This window comes from Ailuropoda melanoleuca, chromosome 14 (genome assembly GCF_002007445.2).
Source record: "Ailuropoda melanoleuca isolate Jingjing chromosome 14, ASM200744v2, whole genome shotgun sequence".
In the NCBI taxonomy this organism is placed as follows: Eukaryota; Metazoa; Chordata; class Mammalia; order Carnivora; family Ursidae; genus Ailuropoda; species Ailuropoda melanoleuca.
This window is the reverse complement of record NC_048231.1, coordinates 29,286,636-29,309,950: the sequence shown is the minus strand read 5'-3', so window position 1 is coordinate 29,309,950 and position 23,315 is coordinate 29,286,636. Positions and strand designations below refer to the sequence as shown.

The 23,315-nt window shown below is 48.3% G+C and overlaps 1 protein-coding gene across 11 annotated transcripts in view; it reads left to right on the top strand.

The window, feature by feature from the left end:
- Positions 1 to 779: 779 nt before the first annotated feature.
- TTC7B (tetratricopeptide repeat domain 7B) overlaps positions 780 to 23,315 on the top strand; it is a 226,892-nt gene continuing 204,356 nt past the window's right edge. For all 11 annotated transcript variants that reach the window (XR_004620268.1, XM_034642624.1, XM_034642623.1 and 8 more), the window contains exons 1-2: positions 780 to 934; positions 7,101 to 7,269. Coding sequence is in view for 10 of the 11 variants with exons in the window: in XM_034642624.1 (XP_034498515.1) it covers positions 785 to 934; positions 7,101 to 7,269 (319 nt within the window). In the remaining variant the exon portion in view is untranslated. The remainder of the gene's footprint in view (positions 935 to 7,100; positions 7,270 to 23,315) is intronic.

Here is a 23,315-nt window from a genome sequence, read left to right as displayed (position 1 = left end):
ACCTTTTACGCTGTGCTTATATTTTAATACAATCAGGTCCCGTCCCATCACTGAAGAAATAGGTCGTGCTCAGGCTGGTGTATGAGTTGTTCTGGGTTTATTCAGAACATCTAGATGTGAGGGTTCCCAAGAGCTACTTCTGGAGTGAGCTCTTCATTCTAATTAACAAGCCAGCGTGCACCGTAGCGAAATCGTAACTGTAAGTGTACTCTTAGGAGTAAAACCTTCATCTAGACGTTGCTGGTTGTCAGTGTCTGTATAGCTCCCACTTCTTGGCAGAAACGGACTGCGTGCCTTCAGGTCATTTTGACACAAACTCGTTTTAAGAACCTGACTGTATGAGACAAAGTGCCAGCTCACATCTGTGCGTAAGACCGCAGGACACAAAAGAGCTAGGAGATTTCACTGCATCAGTCTTGGAAAATACACAGTATTGGTTTATACAGATCATGCTGAAAAATAGCATAAGACAGCTGTGTTTTTCCACTGAACCCGCGCTCTCTCCATGTTAATATATATCTAGTCTTTCTAGACTCAATAAATGCGTGACAAAGGAATGAGCTACCACCTCTCTGCCTACAAACTCTGGAACATTATTAATGAACAGAATTCACCATAAGCTGGTGCCCATTTGGACTCCCATCAAAGGCTGTGAAGTTCCAGAAGGGCCTTGCTGGGGGCACGGAGCAAGGGTGTGGTGGTCCTGAGGTCCCTGGGGGGCTTCCTAGCACACAGACCGTTCCCGGCTCCCATTTAGCCTCTCACTTTGTTCTTTGCAGATGACATGGCAGAGCTCCTCCTCGGGGAGTCGAAGCTGGAGCAGTCCCTGAAGGAACACCCCCTGCGGCAGGGGGCCAGTCCCCGAGGCCCCAGGCCCCAGCTGACCGAGGTCCGCAAGCATCTGACCGCCGCCCTGGACCGAGGGAACCTAAAGGTACTGGGCGTCTCTGAGCTGAGGGGGGCAGTGGGGTGATGCTTGACCCACCTCCTCCAGGCAGTGAGCCGTGGGGAAGGATGGCTTGTGATGGGACCAGGCAGTGTTCGGAGCGCATGGGCAGCTGCCACGGCGCGGCTTCTAGAAGCAGGCCCGCTCACCGTGTGATCGGTGTGTCGGCTCCTCGGCCAGCTGACCACCTTATGGGGGCTTCCAGCTCACTAGGGTCTCTCTGGTGAGTCTTCAGTGACAAGATATTCTGAAAAATCCTCTCCAAGTGTTGTATGTGGCCCAGAGCTCAACCTGAGGCCTTGGCCCAGGAATGCCATTTACCTCACAATTCCTGCCTGAAATATGCAGCTCCTGAATGTCCCCAGGCGGCTGCGGCCCAGAACTGTGTGGGGCTCCTCCTGGCGAGTGCAGGCCTGGTGCTTTGGTGTGGGAGGCAGCCGGGACCAGACCGGTCCCCTGCCTGAGCAACAGCCTTTTAACCCTCGTGGCCCAGGAGACGTTAAGCACTACCCTTCTGCTCCTCCCCTGCCCTGTCTTCCCGTCTCTAGACTCAGCATTCCCTCTCACCCTCACCACGTATTGCTTCCTTTGAATCTCCTTTCCTCTCAGTTTAGTTCCCCCCACACCCATTAGCTTACTTACTGGGCTTGAGCTCTTCCCTGCCCTGAGGGCTGGCTCTTCCTGCTCTTCTGAGGTCACGCTCCTCCAGGTAGCTGACTGCACCCAGCCCCAGGCCCTTCAAGCTTCTTCAGCTGCAACCCCCACCGTTATCTCGTTATCTCGTCTCCAGAACTTTTCTATCATCCCAGACGGAAACTGTCTATGCATGAGCCTCCAACTCTCCATCCCCCTGCCCCCGCTCCCGGCAACCCCTAGACTTTCTGTTTCTGTCATTCTGACGGCTCCAGATCCCGCACATAAGTGGAATTGTAGAGTATTTGTCTTTTATGACTGGCTTATTTCATTAACATGATGTCCTCAGGGTTCATCCATGTTGTAGCATGTGCGAGAATTCCCTTCCTTTTTTAGGCTGGGTAATACCCACTCTAGGTTTATACTGCATTTTGCTTATCCATCGTCAGTGACCACTGAGGCTGCTTCTGCCTTTTGGTACTTCGAATAATGCTGTTATAATACAGACTTTTTTTTTTTTTAAGAGGTGGGGAGAGAGGGAGGGAGAGAGAGAGGAAGGGCAGAGGGAGAGGGGGAGAGAGAATCTTTTTTTTTTTTTTTAAACATTTTATTTATTTATTTATTTGATAGAGATAGAGACAGCCAGAGAGAGAGGGAACACAAGCAGGGGGAGTGGGAGAGGAAGAAGCAGGCTCATAGTGGAGGAGCCTGATGTGGGGCTTGATTCCATAACGCTGGGATCACGCCCTGAGCCGAAGGCAGACGCCCAACCACTGTACCACCCAGGCGCCCCGGGAGAGAGAATCTTAAGCAGTCTCCATGCCCAGCACAGAGCCTGACGTGGGGCTTGAACTCACAACTCTGAGATCATGACCCGAGCCGAAATCAAGAGTTGGATGCTTAACTGACTGAGTCACCCAGGCGCCCCGAATAATGCTGCAATGAATGTGGGTTCAAAATATCTCTTCCAGATCTTGCTTTCAGTTCTTTTGGGCATATACCCAAAAGTGGAATTGCTGAATCATATGGTAATTCTATGTTTGATTTTTTAAGGAACCTCTGTACTATTTTCCATAGCAGCTGCACCATTTTACATTCTCACCAACACTGAGTTCCAATTTCACCACATCCTTGCCAGCATTTTTTATTTTCTGTTTTTGGGTATTGTTTTGGTTTTGGGTGGTAGCCATCCTAATGGTTTTGAGGTGGTATCTCATTGCGGTTTTGATTTGCATTCCCCTGTTGATCAGGGATGTTGAGCACCTTTTGTGGGCTTATTGGCCATTTCTGTCTTCTTCAGAGAAATAGCTATTTAAGTGCTTCGCCCATATTTTATTTGGGTTGGGCTTTTTTGTTGTTCAGTTGTATCTCTTTGCTTTTAACCTTGATGATTCTCTTTCCTTCCCCCCCCTTCCCATCTCACAACCCTCCAGGGCTACTCCTTTGGATTTTACTCTCACGCTTGTGTGCATTCCCTCCCCAGTGAAGCCATGTTTTGCTTAGCTTTACCTTTTGTATCTGTTTTGGAAGCTTGTGCCTATTCCCAAATTGCTGTGTGACCCCAAGGAGGCCACTTCCCTCTCTGGGGCTTAGTTTCTGTCAGTTTGAATAGGGTGGGCTGTTGGAGGGGTGAGCTTGGACCCTCCCAGCTCCTAGATATTCCAAGCCTGTGAGGTTTCATTCCTTCCTCCTTCCTGGCCTTCCTCCTTGTCATCTGGTCACCTCCTTGGCCCTGGAGCATTTGGGGGCCTGGGCAATATCTGTGTAAGTGAGCGTTAGTGTTTGTCAGTTACGTGGCTGCAGGCTTCTGGAAATGCTGGCAGAAAGCCTCCCTTTTAAAAGGCCTTTGTCTCCACTGGACACAGCTCCAGGCTCCTCAGGCTGGCTTGAGAGCATCAGTTAATTTTTTTATTTTATTTTTTAAAGATTTTATTTATTTATTTTACAGATAGAAAGAGTGAGCAGGGGTGGAGGGAGGAGCAGAAGGAGAGGGAGAGGGACAAGCAGACTCCATACTGAGCACAGAGCCTGACGCAGGGCTCGATCCCACGACCCCGAGATCATGACCTCAGCTGAAATCAAGAGTCAGATGCTTAACTGACTGAGTCACCCAGGCGCCCTGTGCATCACTTGAGTATAGGAAGGTCAATTTACTAAGCACTTAGTGTGCATTTGGACCTTTAAAAACACATGTTCTCTCTTTCCCTGTTTCTTTCAAAGGGCCATGCCACACTTCTCTTCAGAGTCAGTTCGTGACACTCGTCGGTCTTTATCAGTGAGAACAGGTAGAGGGACAGTGGACTCGTGGGCTGTGCTTCCCAGTGACAGCTGTCATACTCAAGCATCCCTTCAAGAGGCACGAGGGGGTGGCTGTGTGCTAGGGGAGAAAGGTTGAGGATCATGCTCCAGGCCTGATATCTGCTAGTTTCTTACCCCCTTCCAGATCCCTAGTTTCATTGCAAAAAATTATCCTTCTGGTTTACCAGGTGCTGAGGGGCTTTGCTTTCCACCCAGTGTAGTAGTAAGAACATGGAATTTCAAGTTAGAATTCCTGAGTTTGTGTTCCAGTTCTAGATATATAAGCTGTGTGATTCGGCAAAGTTACTTACCCTCTCTGAGCTTCACGTTTCTCTTCCGAAAGTGTAGTTAGCTCAGGGTGGTCTTGAGGCTCAGATGTGGAAGCAACTGCAATTTTATTGGTTCTACCTAGAGAGATTTTTCTCCTGTGGCCATTTTTTTAGCTTCCTCTACCCTATAAAGAATATTCCGAAGTCGCCCAGCTTTTGCACGGGAGTGTCGCCCCAATAACTGGCTACCATGAAACTCTTTCTCTTCTTGACCTTAAATCAGCGCACCTCCGATGGGGCACTCGCGCAAGCCCAGTGCAGACAGCATCCCCACAAAACACATGTGGATTGAGACAGGAAGGACCAGAGCAAGGTAGCAATGTGGTGGGGCAGAGGGAACCTGGCCTGGGAGTCAGGAGACCTGCTTCTGAGTCAAGTCAAGAAAACCGTGTTTCTCATGGGCAGGGCAGCACAAGCACTGTGCCGGGGCCGGTCTCCCTTCCCCTGCAGTGGGCAGACTCCGTGTGGTGTTGCCAACTAAACTGCCTCGGCGAGGCTCTCCCAGTGCGTCCAAACTGTGCCTTTGCACTTTGGAATTTTGTTCCGACTCCTGCATTTTTTCCATTTGGCCTTGTAGTTTACTTATCTTAAAAAAAAAAAACAACAAAAAAAACTTAGAAATTTTTTTCTCGTTGAATTTAAAAATCTTTTTCTTTTGGTAAAATATTATCTAACACAAGCTTTGCCATCATAACCGTCTTTAAGTGTACAGTTCGGTGGCATTAGATACATCCACACCGTCGTGCGGCCACCACCGTCCATCCCCAGACTGAAGCTCTGTGCCTGGTAAACACTAACTTCTGCTCCCCTCCCCCTTCCGTTTGCTTTTAAGCCAGTGGTCCCAGGGCTGGAGGGCTTAAGGTAGGAAGGAAGACGCAGCCTTGTATGCCAGGAAGCCTTTTCTTTGGGTGGAGAACCTCTGTGGTGGGTCTTTTTTTCATAGCTCTTTTTCTCTTTTCTTAAGTCTGCTTTGATTTCTCTGTTTGCAAATATAATTCTAATTTCTTGCATTGTTCTCTCTCTCTCTCTCTTTCTCTTTGGGGCCACTCAAGCCCTCCCTTTTTTTGTTCCTTTCGGGGTGCCTGGCTGGCTTAGTCAGTAGAGTTTGCCATTCTTAATCTTAGGGTGACGAGTTCAAGCCCCAGGTTGGGCATGGAGCCTACTTAAAAAATAATAATAATAAAATTTAATTTAATTAAAAAAAACCCCTTTTCCTCCCTTCGTTTCCTTTGCCCATTTTGCCTGTTGCCCCGTCTTCCTTTCAAGAAATACCTTATGATTTCACTTATATGTGGAATCTAAAAAATAAAACAAATAAGTAAACAGACAAACAAAAAACAGAAACAGACGCATAAATACAGAGCACAAACTGATGGGGTTGCCAGAGGGAAGGGGGATTAGGGGTGGGCACAGTAGGTGAAGGGGCACAGGAGATACAGTTATGGGATGCATAAGTCCTGGGGATAAAAGGCGCAGCATAGGGAATATAGTCAATGGTGTCTTAACAGCTTTGTGTGGTGACGGATGGTAGCTACGCTTGCGGTGAGTACAACATAGCTTACGGAGTTGTCCGCTATGTCACACACCTGAAAAGTATGTAACATTGTGTCAGCTATACTCAAATAAAGAAAAAAAAAAAGCAAGAAAGAAATGCCTGGAAGCTGACAATCCCGGCAGACAGCTGCTTTGCCATGCTCTGGCTAGTTACCTGCGCATTGCCCACCCTATCATGGTTCCAGGGTACAGAACAGTGCAGCTTCCTGGTGTGCTTCTGTAAGCGGGAAAATCTAGCCTTGCATAGCTTGGGTTCCAAGAAACAGGCCTGCGAGAGGGTGATAAATCTGTTTCCTTATATAGCAGGCTGGGCTGTCTCCTCTTTTCCTGCTGCTGAGTGCTGACCGGGGAGAAGGGCAGAGGATGAGGCTGGTGGGTGTGGACTGGGAAAGCCAACCTCTCCTGCCTGGAGAGGAATGAGGACCCATCAGAGGATGGCTAGAGCTTGCAGCCTCTGTGAGGGGGACTAGGGCTCAGTCACCTTACCGAGCAGGAATGGCTCAGTGGGAAAAGTTCACCCCTAGAAAGAAAACAAGTCCTGGGTGTTGCACCAATTTAGAAAACCTCTCTCTTTGGGTTATTTGGGTTACAGTCTTGTGGCACACCCCCAGTGCAGCCGACGGGGTGCACCAGGATGCCCTTTTTTGAGACCGGTGCTTGTATGTTTTGTTCATAAATCGTCCCTTCCATTCTTGGCCCAGCACAGCCAAGCACGCGGGCCTGTGGGGAGCCTCAGGGTTCTGTTTTGTTTTGTTTTATAGCAGCTTTCTTGAAGTAGAGTTCATATGCCATATAATTTACCCATTTAGAATGTACAGTTCAGTGGTTTCAGACGCGTGCAATCATTACCCTATTTTAGAACATTTTCATCACCCCCAAAATAAACCCGTACCCATTAGCAGTCACCTGCCAGCCTCCCATCCTCCAGCCTAGGCAAACACACTAATCTACTTTCTGCCTTTACAGATTTGACCACTCAGACCATTTCCTATAAATGGAAGCATACAACATGTAGCCTTTTGTGATTGGCTTTTCCACCTGCCATAATATTTCTGAGGTCCATCACTGTTGAAGCATGGGGCGGTGTTTCCTTCCTCATTGTGGCTGGGTAATATTCCACTGTGAGGCCAGACCACGTTTGCCTTACCCGTTCATCAGTCGATGGGCATTTGGGTTGTTGCCACTCCCAGGGCCATGGCAAACAGTACCGCTGTGAACATTGGTGTGTGCATTTTTGTGTGGAGAGCCCCAAGGCTTGGTGGCAGCAGGTGGCGGGCCCCCGAGGGAGCATTACTCATAGCATCATAGGAAAATGTTTTTCTCTCTCCTTTTCCTTCTAGTCAGAGTTCCTACAAGAATCCAATCTGATCATGGCCAAGTTGAATTATGTGGAAGGAGATTATAAGGAGGCTCTCAACATCTATGCCCGGGTGGGCCTCGATGACCTGCCGCTGACAGCCGTCCCTCCCTACAGGCTGCGCATGATTGCGGAAGCCTACGCCACCAAAGGTGAGCCCGCGCTTTCCTGCCCGGGAGGCTGTCCCCCAGGGCCACGCTGCGTGGAGCCCACAGGCCGACCCTGTGCCCTGGGCCAGCGCCTCCACATGGTGTGGGCCCCGCCACACACTGTTCCCTCTGACCCTCAGTTCTTCAGTTACCCATGAAATAAACGAGGGGCAAAAATGTCAGTAAAGGGTCCTGATAACTAATATGCAATGAAAGCAGGGATTTTTTTTTTGGTAATTAAGATATGGCCCAGCACATGCCAGGATTCTTGTCATATGGCAACTTGGCCACTTGGCCATGTGGCTGACCAGTTTTATTAATTAATGCCGCGTCTGGGCTAATTGAATTAAGGCTGATTGGTCCCTGCATATGGCAGTCACTGTAACAGCCAGTCATCCAGGCTTTAGCCGTGTACCTATGGGCTCTGGGGCTGGAAGGAAGTGTAAATGTCAGCCTGGTTGCGAAGAAGGAGCTTGTAATCCCATGTGAGAGAATGTAGTCCCATGGAAGGGAAAATGACAGATGCAGGACACACACATCATTTGACCTTTCCAAGCTGCCACTTCCTAATCTGTGAAATGGGTATAACCACATTCACATCATAGATTTAGTCTAAGGATTCAGTCAAATAACGTATGTAAAGCAGTGACCACAGTACCTGGTGCATACTAAATGCTTATCAAATAATATTTTAAAATAGCCTCAAACAAGGCAGCAGATGGTAAAAGTCGGGCATGGCTAACAGCTTTTTAGAGACAAGGGAGGTCATACCAGGGCACAGGGCCAGGAAGGCTTCCGGGAGGAGGAGGGACACTTTGAATATGAAGGGCCAAGGTAAGAACAGGACATTAGAAGCAGCTCCTCTCCCTCCTGCCACCTACTGTCCAAACCATGCATTGTGACTGACGGTGGCCAGCACAGAGGCCAGGGCCCTGGTCACCAGTGTGCTGTCGGCCATCTAACTGGGTTGTCCTGCGCAATGGTGAACAAAGACCCAGCCTGAGGCACACTTAAGAGCTTTGTATCAGGGGTGACATATTCCACCAGTTCCCTGGGGAACCTCAGATACTACCAGGTTCATCTAATTCATCTAAACATCCCCGCGGGTGGGGGAAAGACGCTGTCACTCTTGACTGGGCGCTCTGGCCCTTTAGCGGGCACCATCTCGTGAGGCTGTTGGAGGGGGTCCTGGGGTGTGGGCCACGCAGCTGCCCCCTTCTTCGTGGTGCCTGCTCTGTCACCTCACATGCCTTGGGCTTATGGGAGTTTGTGTGTGATTTGGGGACAGAAATGATATCCTGCAAGGAGAGCAAACCTTCATCGGGCAGTTTCCGGTCACCCGGGGCCCAGTGGGCTGTTGTCAGGGGTGTTTTGCTAGTTGAGGAGGCGGGATGGCTCTGGGGCCTGCTTCGCAGCAAGAGCTCAGGCCCTCGTATCCGCTCTAAGATGGGCTGGTGATGGCAGGCCATCTGCAGAAGGCACAGCCCGCTCAGCCTCCTGCAAGGACAGGAGACGTGGTCACCGGGTCTAGGCCTGCATCATACGTGGTTAGCAGTGGGCCCTAGCCATGGTGCTCAGGCTCTTGGCTCATGGGACACGCTGGCTGGCTCCTGGGAGACCTGGCCCTGGCTGGCTTCCATGGGCACACACAGCAGCACACACATACAGGAGAGGGAAGGGTCGCTTGTGCCAGAGGAAGTGGCCCGCAGCCCAGCAGGCCCCAGCCCCGAGCCGGCGCCAGCCAGGTGAGAGGCAGCGGAGCGGTTGTTCTGAGCAGCAGCGCCCAGCCGTCTGCCGGTCCAGCTCCCACCGCCGTCGCGTACTGGCTCTGCACCTCGGTTTCTCCCTCTCTCCAGCTCTCCTTGGGTTATCGTGAGGATTATAGGAGATCAGACGTATCAAATGCCTGGCACACAGCCACCACGATCTAAACATTTGCGTAAAAGCTAAGTGTTCCGTGGGGGCAGCACAGGAAGTGACTTAGAGTAACTGAAAAATTGTCCCTTTAATTTGTGGAGATGCCCAAAGACAGGCCAGTTCTCTGAGGAGTTCAAGAGGCTCTTGGTCCTAACTCTGTGTAGCAGCACTCTTTGGTGGTTCTTTCTTCTTCAAGGTCCTTGAGAAGTTTTCAGGAGAGACTGTGGACAAGTACTTGATGAAAGCTAGCGTACGTTCTCTTCTCTCCGTCGTGAACCGCGAGCCTGCAGGCGCCTGACACGGGGCTGGTGTCGTCAGCTCAGCGTTGCCAGCGCTTTTCAGTTAGTTGCTGACGTTTCCAGATTGGGACCATCCAGTTAAAAATTTGGCTTTCTGGCTTCTTCGGGAAGAAAGGAAGGGCCGTCCCCCGAGGCCCCCCTGGCTGAGCACCCAGCGCGCACCTCTCCCCTGGCAACCGCACGCTGCTGGAGGTGGTGGAGCTGGCCTTTTACGGGTCACCTGAACTTTTCCACGGGGGTCTGACGGGACCAGAGCTTTCAGCCAGAGCCCGGAAGAATCACTGCACTCCCACATCTGCTCTTCCAGCCACGGCTGCGAGCTCTTCCCCAGGTCAGCTCACATTAGCCTCGGCTTATTGGGAATCCATAGCCAACATCGTTCAGTTACCAGTTAGGACTCTGCTGTCTCTTAAATCCTCCAAACCTGTAATTTACAGTCAAAGGAGATGAGACTGGGCGAGGTGACTGGAATGCCCGCTATGTGCCCTGTATTTGGGTATCTCAGCCAGTCTTCACCACCACCCTGTGAGGTGGCCTCTATTATTCTTTCCATTTTACAGATGAGCAAACTGAGGCACAGGGAGGCTAGATAAGCTGCCCAGAGTCCCAAAGCGAGGAAGTGGTTGAGCCAGGACTTGAGCCAGAGCCCATGCTCACCTAGTGAGAGGCAGAAGGGGCCTCAGTCTGAAGCCATGTACTTAACCATTCTGCTCTAATGGCATGTGGATCAGAGCACGCTTGGGCCAGGTGAGGTTTCCTCATGTAGAAAACATTCACATCACTAGAGGACACTCTTGATTTGCACATAGACCCCGCTTGGCAGCCTCACCTTCGTTGTTCCTCCACCTTAATTCCTGCTCCTTGCCCAGATTTCTTCCCGTAAATTCTATGCCTCCAGCTCACATGTCCTGTCTTCTCTGATGGCCTCTGGGACTCACCTGTTCAGAGTTAGCCGTATTCACTGCTGTCTTTGCTCTCAGGTGACATGAAAATCCTACCAGAATCTGCTGTCCCGGTATCAGATGCCCCTGGCAGTCTATGAGTTCCTCTAAAGGAGGAATTGTTTGTTTTGTGTGTTTGCCATCCTCAGAACTCGGCACAGGACTTGGCACGTAATCATTGCTCAGTTATTGAGTGAAATTTGTACAAGTTCCCTTGCTAACATTTTTACTGAGAGGCCCGTCATATCATTCAGGTGATCTGGGCGCCTTTGCTCCTAACCCTGCATGGTGAGATGCATTTTCTTTGCAGGTGACATATTGGGCATATTTCGATGATTCAGAGTCCTTCTCTGCCGATTACGGGCAATACCTCTGAGAGTGTGCTGACACCACACCACAACAGAGCCTGGCGTGGGTCTCTTTCTGAAAGGTTGTGCATTTCAGTTCATTTCCATGATCAGGGACTTCCGAAGTAGATCTCAACGCCCCCCACTATCCCCCCAACTTCTTCCTTCCATCTCTTAAACCTAAGCAGACAGAGAGAAGAAATAGAGGAAATGGAGAAGCTCTTCAGGTTCTGGTAGTACTGGTTTAATCAAGTGAGGAGACATTTTGCTCTGGGATACGGATTGAGGTAGCAAATGAAATCTCCAGGACACCAAGTGTTCTTTCCACACTTGTTGTGGCCACAGATGTGCTTTCCACAAATGGGAAGGCTAGGGAATGTGGACACATGGCCACCGTCTATTCTGGGACTTGGATCTGCTGGACATGGGGTGACTTTCTGCAGATAGGCCAGTGGGAGCTGGAAGTGGCTTGCCTTCCCAGATACGGCCTTTATAAACAGCCTTGGTATGTACCCTGTTGTCTTACAGGGACCGAAAATGCACTGGCTGCAATATGAGGGAGTCCTGGAACTGTCCGCCTAGTCACAGCTGGTGGGGCAGCTGTGTTCTCGGAGTTTCCTGTTTCTCCCCATCCACTAGGGTGTTGTCCTCATCTGTGTGATTGAAGCTGGCGTGTTGGTGTGGTGCAGCTCATGGAAAGGGGAGAAGAGGGAGACGTCTAGGGTGAGCAGAAGTAGCATGCGTCAGTTCTGCTGACAGCCCACTGGGGAGAGGTTGCTATAGGACCATAGCCTCCAGGGACCTGGGAAAAAGGAGATTGAGGGCTCATGTAAGCCTCTGATTACACATGTCCAGTAGAACTTGGTCTCTCACCCAGCTGGCACCTGTAGGAGGGGGCAGGGAGAAGGAAGTAGCCTGTACTCAGGTGAATGAAAGGGGACGTGGAGGACCTGAGGCTCTGGTGTCTAAGAGGAGGGAAATTGTGAACTGGAAACAGTGGCGTGGTATTAAGCTTCCTTTCTAGATTGCACGGTACCAAGCAGAGAAGGACGGATGGCAAAGGATCAGCGGAGCCTTCCCAGTCATCCCTCATGAGAACATTTTCTTTTTCCACTGGGGGATACTGTGCCAGAGAGGCCAAGAGACTTACCTGATGACACCCAGTAAGCGGGAGGGAAGGCCAGGATGAGGTAGGAAACCTTCCTGTCAAACCGCATGACCTCAGTGCCCAGGTGGAGAAGGCGGCATGGGGATGGGGAGCTCTATGGAGCCTCCCGTTTTCTCTCTTCCTCCTTTGCTCCCGAGTTTGAAATTGCTCCTTTGATGCATTGGTTAAGAGCCTGGGGTTTTGGAGCCCGACTGCCCAGGTTTGATCTCTAGCTTTGTCACTTATTAGCTGTAAGATCTTGGGCAAGTTACTTTCACCTCCCTGGGGCGCAGGTTTTTCTTCTATAAAACAGAGATAATAATAGTATCTACATTATAGGGTTATTGTAGGGAATGAGGAGTACGCGTAAAGCTCTTAGCAGAGTGCCCAGTGGATCAGCAAAGTTTAGCTACTTTTGTTCTTGGGTGTGGCTCCAAATGGATAGACCTCTTCAGGAGCCCCAGGTAACATCCGGTTATGGGGAGACGGGAGACTTGCATTAGTGTATCTGCCTGGTTTGGCAGAGGGTGTGGTCCCAGGAGTGGGACCCAGAACCGGATGTTGAGAGGGAAATCTTTAGAGGCAGATGAAGCAAAGATCTGAGGTCCGGAGAGGAAGGGGTGTGGACGGTGTTGGAGGATGGGCAGCACCCAGTGGCCAGGGGCAGTTGGAGAGGTTTGCTTGAGGGAGGGTCCCTAGAGGCACTCCCTCTGCATTTTACCAGTCTTGCCCAAGGCTAACCCAGAAGGTTAGAGGGCTTTGGAATTGGGCCCACGTGAATGGTTTTTTCACAAAAGGCCATTCACATTGGAATGGGTCCACGACTCAAGTAGTGGTCCTTTAAGAGGCGAGAACCATTCACACAGTTCTCAGACAGCTGTCTCCATAAGGAATATGCTAAATACGCTGGCTGATAAGAGGAGAGCAAGCCAAGGAGGAGAAACCGTCTCTTGGTTGGACTCCCCTTCCTGGCCAGAGCTCAGAGGCGGGGGGCTGATCCCTAAAGACCTCCCCTTTTCTAGAGTCTACAGAGTTCATGGAGTTCTCGCTCTTCCCAGGAGTGCAGGTGCAAGGAAGGATAGAATTCGAATTACATAATGACGTCCCCTTGAAGATGTTACAGCCTCTTTTGCCTTCCTCGTGTAAAGCTGGCCCTAGGGCTCTCTTTGGACTGCCCACTGTCTCAGGACACTGTCTCAGGACAGCGTCAGGGAAGACACTGGCCTTCTGCTGTGGGCAGGGCGAAGGGGCAGAGGAGCTCACAGGGAAGCTGTTCAGAAGTGCTGCCTTTTCCCCGAAGCTGATAAGCACTAGTCTTTAAATAGAGAACCCATCTCCAAAAGGTTTGGATCCCAGCCTTGCTCTCCCCAGCTTAAAACTGAGTGTCTTCACACACCCACGGACTTCAGCTTAACATAAGCAGTTCTTAGACCAGGAGACTTACAACATTCACCAACAAATGTTTTTGGAAGAGGCACCTGGGGATTGCTCGCTGTCTTCAGGGGGCCTCCTACCAGCGCAAACTTTAGATACATCAGCACAAGAGACGCAGTCCATCGATGAGGGGCTTTTATCAGGTGTCACTCATGTATTTGTTTGCCACACTTTGCCCAGTCCTGGGCATCTGGGGGCCATGGAAAAAGGCTGTTGAGTTGGAAGTTCTTCAGCTAGTGGGTGGTTATGACTTGAGGACTGTCATCCTCCCCAAAGGCTGCCACGCATGTAGACCACAGAGGAAGCATCTGTCTTTAATCAGGGTTTCCCTCTGTGAAATAGAAAAGAAGAGAGAATGAAGGCGTATCTGCTCTTTCCCTTAGGGGCTGATGCTAACAGCCCTCTGTGTCAAGGTGAGGCCAGATCCCAACACGGTGACTTGAGGGATGTGTTTCCTACAAGGATGCTTTACTTTTCTGCTTCAAAGCTGCTTTTTCCACCCTGGAATACTGGCTCCCAGAAGCAGCTCCAGTTTCCCCCAGGAAAGTGGAAGCACGTTTATTGGGGGGTTCTCAGGCTGTCACTGATGCGGGCTCCATCCTCGGAGATGTTAGTGTGCTGGTCTCACGGGAGCCTGGGTGTGGTGGCCTGGATGCAGGCTGGTCCTGCTCTGCCAGGGCCAAAGGCATCTGGGAGGTCACACTCACACATAGCCCCTGCCCTCTCCAGGCCAGGGGTTGTCTTCTGGGCCAGTTGGCCCTTTGCTCAGCTTCAGACACAGGCATGGTGACCCGGGCTTAGCTCTCGAGCTGGCTCACACAGAGAGGCAGAAGCTTACAGGGGGGAGCCGAGGTGTGGCTGAGAGGATGTGAGGCCGCTTGTGTGCTTGGCGGGAGAGGGTGTCACTAAAGATATGTGACGGTTGCTGGGGACCCTGGAGTCAGGAGGGGGTGGACCGGTGGCAGAGTGTCCATGTCACCTGTTCTGTCCAGCCCCGGTCAGCTGCTTGGCAGAGGCCGTACGCGACTGCGTTGTGTTCACAGAGAGGAGGGCAGCAACAGTGCAGATCCAGGTGTGTCCTGCAAGGCTTTCTGGTGGTGGGGCCAGAGCCCCTGCCCTGGGCATGTGCGGAATGGGGATGGGGGTGGGAGGGAAGCCGTGTATGGAGAGCTGAGGTCCCGAGCCGAGCTGAAGACCCATTTTGAAGTTCTACCAAGCTCTGTGGGTTAGGGCCCTTTCTGTTGCAGGTGAAAGAAGACCCCACCTGGTCTGAGTTCCATGGCAGCTGGATTCAGGCTCAAAGATGGATTCTTTCTCCCCATTTCTCAGCTTACTGTATTCCATGCTGGTTTCCGTTTCGGGCTCCAGGTGGCTGGCTGGAGCAGCTCCAGACTCTTGTCTCAGAAACCTGGGCCACATCCTCACTGTGTCTCAGTGGCTCTGGTGGATCACATTCCCATCCTTGATCTAGTTCCAGTGGCCAGCATCATGCCCCGGGACTGGCTTTGGTCTGGCATGAAGGCTGTGATGAAGGGGGGTGGTCCCACCAGGAAAATCAGAGGGAGGGTCCATGACAGACGTCCATAGCACAGCTCTTCTGAATAGGAGCCCTCTCATCAAACAGGCCCAGGGGCCTGTATGCCCTTCTCTCCTTGGAGGCGGCCCTTGTAGGGAGAAGGAGAAGGGACAGTTGGGAAGGAGCCAGTGACTGCTCTGTGACGGAGTCACTGTGGACTGGACTGGAGATGCTCTGTGACCAGACCACATCAGGTGGGTCAGTGCTGAAGGAATGGGGCTTTTTTTTTTTTTTTTAAATATTTTGCTATAACTCTTGTGTCAGTTTTTTAAATTTTTTTTAAGATTTTATTTATTTATTTGACGGGGAGAGAGAGAGCGCACAAGCAGGGGGAACAGCAGGCAGAGGGAGAGGGAGACGCAGGCTCCCCGCTGAGCAGACGGCCCATTGTGGGGTTCAGTCCCAGGACCCCAGGGTCATGACCTGAGCAAAAGGCAGACGCTTAACCGACTGAGCCACCCAGGTGCCCCAGGAATGGGGCTTTTTGGAGAATAGTCTCCACGGGTGGAGGGCCCTTGGGAGGAGAAAGACTTCTCTGTTCTGGCCTTGGAGACGGGGCCAGAGCTGGGCAGTGGAAACTACACAGAGTCCAACGTTAGGCCTGTATCTGGAAGTCTTTCTAATGGTGACAGCCAGGTCAGGGTTCGGCTGCCCTGAGGTGGGGGTTGCAGTGGGTGAGCATTTATCAAGCCCTGCCCAGAGTCACGTGTGGTGCTTGCCTCATTCTGGCAACAGTCCTGTGCATAGCGATTACCATTCCTTGTGAGGAGTTGAGAGGCTGAATTTCAGAGGTGAGGTGGGATTCACATCAAGGCCTGTGGACTCCAGAATCCCTACTCTATCTGCTTTATTGAGCTGCCTTTCAGCTGGAGCATAAACTCTCATTTGCACTGGGGGTGCTGTTGACAGGGGTGCTGGTGTCAGATAACCTTTGAGCCCTTGATTCTGTTCTGTGATTCTTAAACCATTTGATCTAAGTCTCTAAGTCTCACTTTTCTTATCTGCAAAATGGGGATAATAATACTCAGAGAAGAGTACTGAGAAGGCTGAATAAGACAGAATGGGAAAATGCTGTGAAATATATAAATCCGAGGTCAGCGGTAGGGGATGTGTGCCATCTGACCTCACGTACACCTGTGTTTGGGAGCAGCCGGTGGCAGTGATGTTCTCACTCTCCCCACAGTCCGGGTTGATCGCCTGGCCTTTCCCCTATAATTTTATCTTATTGTTCTTCTCGATATAGACAACGTACATGTGCATTATATAAAAATCAGAAATACAGACCTGTCAAAAGAACATAAAAATATCCATCACCTGGTCTACCCAAAGCCAACCTCTGTTAACATTTTAGTACATTTACTTTCATATCTTTATAGTTCCCATGTATGATTTTTTTTTATAAAAATGAGATTATACCACATGTACTGCTTTAAGACCTGCTTTTTCCGCTTCACTACAGATCATAAACACTTTTAGCAGCTGTACAGCATTTTCATTATATGGATAAGCTATAATATATTTAACTAAAAAGCCTCTATTTTTGGACATGTAGGTTGTTTTCAGCTTTTTACTGTTACAAGTAAAGCTGTGACGAACGCCCTCTCAGCCTGGTCTCGGTGCTTGTGATTAATGATTTCCCTAGGAGAGATTTCCAGAAGTGGAGTTTCTGGGTCAAAAGAGAAGTATTTCCAGACTGCTCTGCAAAGTGGCTGTACCTTTGTGCTTTCCTGCCCACAGGGTGTGGGACCAGCTGCCTCTCCTTCTGGCCGACACCAAAATCCCTTTGATCTGAAAGTGAACTTTGATTCTTTGGTTTTGTGTTGAGTGTAGACTGTCTGGAAAATCGAGAAAAATATCAAGCAGAGAATAAAATCTACCACCACATGACCCCTTGAGCTAGTGAGCCACTGTTGAAGTTATATATAAATATATAAAATATATAAAGATACATATTTATATAATACATAAAATATTTAAATATATAAAGATATATATTTATACAGTATTTTATACACAGTTAGGATTATGCTATATATATTATTTTATAGTCTGTTTTTCACTATATGTATATATGTGTGTGTGCAATTATTTTTCCATGTCATTAAATATTTTTGGAAAAAAGTTTTTAATGACTGCACTGTGGGGTGCCTTAGGGATATTTTTGAACAGTTGCCTGTGGAATGTCTGTATTCAGTTTTTCATATTACAAATATGGTCTATAACTCTTTAAAAAAAACAGATTTATTGAGATGTAATTCAGATACCATAAAATACAACCTTTTAAAGTATATATAGTTCAGTGGTTTTCAGTATATTCAGAGTTGTGCAGTGATCAACACAATCAGTTTTAGGATGTTTTCATCACCCCCAGAAGAAACCTGTACTCATCAGTGGTCACTTCCCATTACCTAAATCACATCCCCCCAGCCCTAGTCAACCACTAGTCTACTTTGTCTCTTTGTAGACTTGCCTGTTCTAGGCATTTTATATAAATAGAATCACATAGTATGTGATGTGTTGTGTCTGGCTTCTTTCACTTAGTGTGTTTTCATGGTTCGTCCATGTTGTAGCATGAATGCGTGGTTCGTTCTTTTTTTCTGTCGTATGGCTATCCCACATTTTGCACATTTTTATTAATCCAGATGCATCAGTTGATGGACATGGGATTGTTTCCACATTCAGGTTATCATCAGTAATGCTGCTGTGAACATCTTGTGTATAACGTTTGGGGTGCATGTATGTTTTCATTTTTCTTGGATATGCACTTGGGAGTAGAATGGCTGGGTCATGTGACTATGTTTAACATTTTAAGGAGCCATAACTGTTTTCTAGAGTGGGGCTGCCCTGCTCTAAAGCTTCCAGTTGCTTCACAGCTTGTCAGCACTTTATTATCCGTCCTCTTGATTCTAGCCATCCTAGTGGGTGTGAAGTGCTATCTCATTGTGGGTTTGATTTGTGTCTCCCTACTGACTGATGATGTTGAGCAATATTTCATGTGCTTATGGGCCATTTGTGTATCTTCTTTGGAGAAATGTGTAGTCAGATCTTGTGCCCAGTTCTAAATTGGGTTGTCTTTTTATTATTGAGTTATAATAGTTCTTTATATATGCTGGGTATGAATATAGAAGACATGGTTTATAGATATGTGATTTATGGCTATTTAGTTTTAAAGTATTTGCTGCCATTCTGTGGGTTGTATTTTCATTTTCTCGATGGTAGCCTTGGAAACACAAACATTTTAAATTTTGTTTTTCTCCTTCTTCTTCTTCTTTTTTTTTTTTTTGGTTGCTTTTGTGCTGTTGGTGTTGTAGCTAAGAAACCATTACCTAATTGAGTCCACAAAGATCTACTCCTATGTTTTCTTTTAAGAGTTTTATAGTTTTACTCTTACATCTAGATCTATAATCTACTTTGAATTAATTTTTCTATACAGTATGGAGGTAAGGTTCCAACTTCATTCTTTTGCATGTGGATATCCAGTGATCACAGCAGCTTATGTTGAAAACACTGTTTTCCCCATCACTGAATTGTCTTGATATATTTGTGGAAATCAATTGAACATTAATGTAAAGGTTTATTTCTGGATTCTTAATTCTAGCCCATTTGTCTATGTCTATCCTTATGCCAATAACCACACTGTCTTTATTACTGTCGCTTTGTGTTAAGTTTTAAGATGGGGAATTGTGTGTCTTCCAACTTTGTTCTGTTTCAAAATTATTTTGGCTTCTCTGGGTCCCTTACATTTCCATATAAATTTTAGGATCAAGTGGTCAATTACTGGGAAAAAAACTTACTGGGAATTTGATAAGGATTCTGTTAAATCTATAAATCAATTTGGGGGAGTATTATCATCTTGTCAATATTAAGCCTTCTAATCCATGAACATAGAAAGTCTTCTTTAATTTCTTTCAGAAATGTTTTGTAATTTTCAGTGTGCAAGTCTTACATTCTTTTTGTTAAATTTATTCCTAAGTATTTTATTCTTTTGGTGCTATCATAAATGGAATAGCTTTCTTAATTTCATTTTCAGATTTTGCTGGTGTATAGAAAATACAAGTGATTTTTGTATATTAATCTCTTATCCTATATCCTTGCTGAACTCACTTATTTGCTCTAATAATTTGTGTGTGTGTGGATTCCTTAGGGTTTTCTCTATATAAGATCATGTCACCTGTAAATAGGATAGTTTTACTTCTTCCTTTCCAGTGTGATGCCTTTTTGTTGTTGTTGTTGCCTTTTTGTTGTTGTTGTTGCCTAGTTGCATTGCCTACAGGCTCCTTTACAGTGTTTAACAGAAATGACCAGAGCAGAGATCTTCTCAGATAGGAGGAAAGCTTTCAGTCTTTCATCATTGAGTATGATGTTAACTGTGGGTTTTATCAGATTGAAGAAGTTTCCCTTTATGTCTAGTTTGTTGAATGTTTTTATCATGAAAGAATGTTAGATTTTGTCAAATGCTTTTTCTAATGAGATAATTGTGTAATTTTTGTGCCTTAACCTTCTAATATGGTGTATTACATTGATTGATTTTTATACGTCAAATCAGCCTTGCATTCCTGGGATAAATCCCACTTGGTCATGGTATACACTCTCTCTCTCTTTTTTTTTTTTAATAAGTTGCTGGGTTTGCTACACTAATATTTTGTTGAGGATTTTTATTTCTATATTCAGAATGGATATTGGTGTAGTTTTTTGGTGATGTCTTTGTCTGGTTTTGGTATCAAGGTAACACTAGTGTTATAGAGTAAGTTTTGAGGCTGTTTCTTCTCTTTTGGGAAGAGTTTGTGCAATATCGTGTTAATTCTTTAAACATTTGATTGAATTCACCAGTAAGCCATCTGAGCCTGGGCTTTTCTTCTAGGATGTTTTTTAATTACTCAATTCAATCTCTTGTTACTCTATTGTTTTAATAGATTTTGGTAGCTTTACTCATTCTCTACTTTCTTCAACATGGCATCTTTTCCTTGAAACCCTGAGCCTCAATCGTGGCAAACAATCCTGGTCAGAAAGGAGTGATGCTTAGCTACTTAGTTACTGGTTTCAGAGTGGATGACTTTGAGGACTAGTCTCTCTTTTCTCGTACAGTAATACTTTGAGCAGCAGCTCATCCCATGTTCGACAGTAAACTCAGTACACGTTGCCGTCAAGAGAAGCGGCACTTCCTGTATTTGCAACTGATTGACAAAGTCAGCCCAGTGGATGAGTCCTGGATTTCCCTGCCAGGAAACTGCCAGCCCCAGCCAGCTTTTAAACAGAAGGAATGACTTAAGTTTATAAGTCAGAATGATCTTTCTGGCACAGAATGGAGAATTGATTAGAAGGAAAGAAAGATTATAGGGAAGGAGACAGGTCGGAGAGGTGAACTGGCTTTGGGCCCTTTCCCTCTTGTTCTGCGTTCTAGGGGGCCTGACTTTTGCAAGCTGTTTGCAAAATGCCCCAGTCAGTTGGTTTCTGCCTGGATTTGGCCAACAGGAAGCATTGGCAGGAAATCGGGGAGCAAGAGGGGAGAGCAGCCAGGGTATTTCTCTTTCTCTCTCTCTCTCTCTCTCTCTGCCTCCAGCATACCTCTGATGACACTGAAATTTCTATGTTGCCCCAGGTGCGGTGGTCTGATGGACTTACCTCCCGCAAGGGTTTAGGTCCCAGGAGGTTGCTTCTGCTGGGTTCTGTCTCCCACGTAGTAACCCCAGCTTCTGGGCTCTTGTAACTCCGTCTCCTCCCTCCACCCTTTCTAGCCCTAGGGATGGTAGTGGCCTCCTGCTGCTTCAGGATTCTGGGATGCGATACCATGATACCATCCTGTTTGGCTCCTCATCAGTTTCATCCCCTTAAATCTCCTTTATTTGAGAGAACTAGAGCGATACTTTTGTCCTAGCTGGATCCTGACAGATGTTGCAAAATCCCAGATACCAGTGGGCCAAGGAGACAGTGTGTGTGCTGGGGGAGTTGCAGTGGGAAGGTGGTTGAAGGAGGAATCAAGATGACAGATTTTTGGCTTCACTCACTGGGCAGGGAATGATGTGAAACCAGGTTAAGGATCACAGGAGGAGGAGCCAGCTTTCCTTGGAGGGTGGAGGAAGATACTGGGTTGGAGGTGATCACGGTGGCACCTCTGTGACCGCAAGGGGGTGCTGTCCAGGGAACCAGTCTAATTTTAGGGCCTCTGCTCAGCACACGGGTCTCTAGGCAATGGGTCTGTTGGTCAGGGGTTAGGAACTGATTGTGTATAGATTTGGTCACAACCCAGCAGTGGCTGAAGATCACTGAGAGGAACACAGAGACTGAGGGAGGCAAGAAGTGAACCCGGAGCCCTGGAGGCCCCAGGATGGAGCCGGGAAGCTCTCCTCTAGGCGGAGCACCCACCCACCCACCGGGGCTCTGGGATCCTGAAGGGAGGACGGACGCAGATGACGCAGAGCTTTTCCCCGGGCTTTACAGGGCCTGATACACAGGAGCATTTGTATCTTTGTGGCAGATTTATATTCTTAAGTAGGTTGAAGTGAAAATGTGGTGAAAGCAGTAAGTAGACAGTGGCCTGAGTGCCAGGACAAGTCAGTCTGAGGTTTAATGTACTGTGGAAAATTCCACATCAGGTAATCAAGAGTGGAGCCCTCTGCCTCCCCCCAAAGTCGTCTTTTCCCTTATTACTGAAGCCCAGGGTCTTGATGAGTGCTCCTGCTACTCAATGCAGGTCTAGGCATGGCCGAGCACTTTTTTCAGATTCTGGGCTATGTCCTGGTCTAGCCAGGGCAGCCTCATAGCCTGCTCTGCCCCAGGTTGCTTGCTGGTGCCTACTGACCTGCCCTCACCTCTCCCAGGCTCAGTCCCCACCTCTGCTTGTCTTCTCCCTCCAACCAGGGTCTCCTCCTTTTCCCTGGGAGGAGTCCACTCTTGGTGACGTGTCAATGACAGCCTCTCCAGCTCTGTTGTTCACTTCAATCTCTCCTTCCTCTCCTGCCTCTGTTTATGGCATTCGGTTTTTGTTTAATTATTTCGTATCTGTCACTTGCCTCTCTCAAACTAGATTGTATGTTTAATTAATTCATTAAGCTAGCAGATATGTGAGTGCCTCCTGCGGGTTGGGCCCTGAGGCTGTGTGATGTCTAAACTGTTTGTTTTGTGGCCCCACGTTTGCCCCAGGGACAATGCTTGCCACACAGGGCTACTTGTGATGGGATGGGTCTTTAAACATTCTTCCCTGGCAACCCACCCCCATGCACCGTTGAAGATAAATTCTACCCGAGTAACATACTACTTGCTTAAGCAAAAGTGCAGTGTTTTCAGTGTATTCTGAAATCCTTTCCATTTTAGATAAAAATAGATTTTCGTTTGGGCCTGATATGAAACAAAATAATCTTGTCTCTTAACTCCTACCACATTCAGCTTCAGGTTGGATCATCCCAGTCTGTAGACTATCTTTCAGGTTGTGGGGCTCTAGAGAGCCCGTCTCCCATGGCTCCTTTTCTTCGAAAGCCGGTGAGTCTTTGGGTGTCCTCAGTGCCATTTTTCTCCCCTGCATTGTGTGCTAGCTGCTGTATTTTTCACTGGTAGGATCTGGGTCCTTACTCCTAGGATCTCCTCAGGGCCTAGACTCACACAACGCTGGCCAGGATTTAAAAGATCATTTAATTCATACTCCTGTTTAATATTTCAAAAACCAGGACTCCTGACTCCTCAGACAGTGCTCCCTCCACCAGCACCCATCACTTGGCTTCCATCATTTCCAAACCATGTCTGGTGTTCATTTTCTTCCCCCAAATGTTCCTGATGCTTCGGGAATGAAAAAAGCATCCATATTTGGAAAGCTCAGAGCTCTCTGGGGGTGGGAGCAAAGCACAGACTGTTCTGTGGAGAAGGAGGGTGTCAGAGCTGGCTCGTCCCGCTCTCTCCCTCACTCCCGGACTGGTGCAGAAGAGCGGGAAGCTGTGATGGGCCTGGGCTGGGCCTCCCAGGGCTGGGCCTCCTGGGGTAGGGCCTTGACCTAGCAACCAGGCAGAGGCCTGCAGCTGCCCTGCAGGATACACAGCAGCCTCACAAGTGGGGGGGGGCTCAGCTTTGGTGATCTCCTGCTGTGTGCCAGCTTCTGGAATACTAGTAGCAAATTAATAACTACAGCATTAAAGATAATTCCTTCTACACATCATGCTAAGCCCTTGCCCCTTACACCCTTAATCCTCACAGCAACCCTGTTAGACAGAAGCGGGCAGGGTCCCCATTTAAAAGGAGTGGGGGGTGGGTCCCCTGTGCTAGCCCCAGGCCCTTTTTTCTCCGTTGCTGTCAAGGTCTTGCCTCCTAGACTGGGGCTAGCGTATCGTGTGGGTAGGAATCCCCAGGTGACCTCCAGAGACCACCCGCGCCAGACTTAGAGGCCGCGTCGACCCCGGGGTT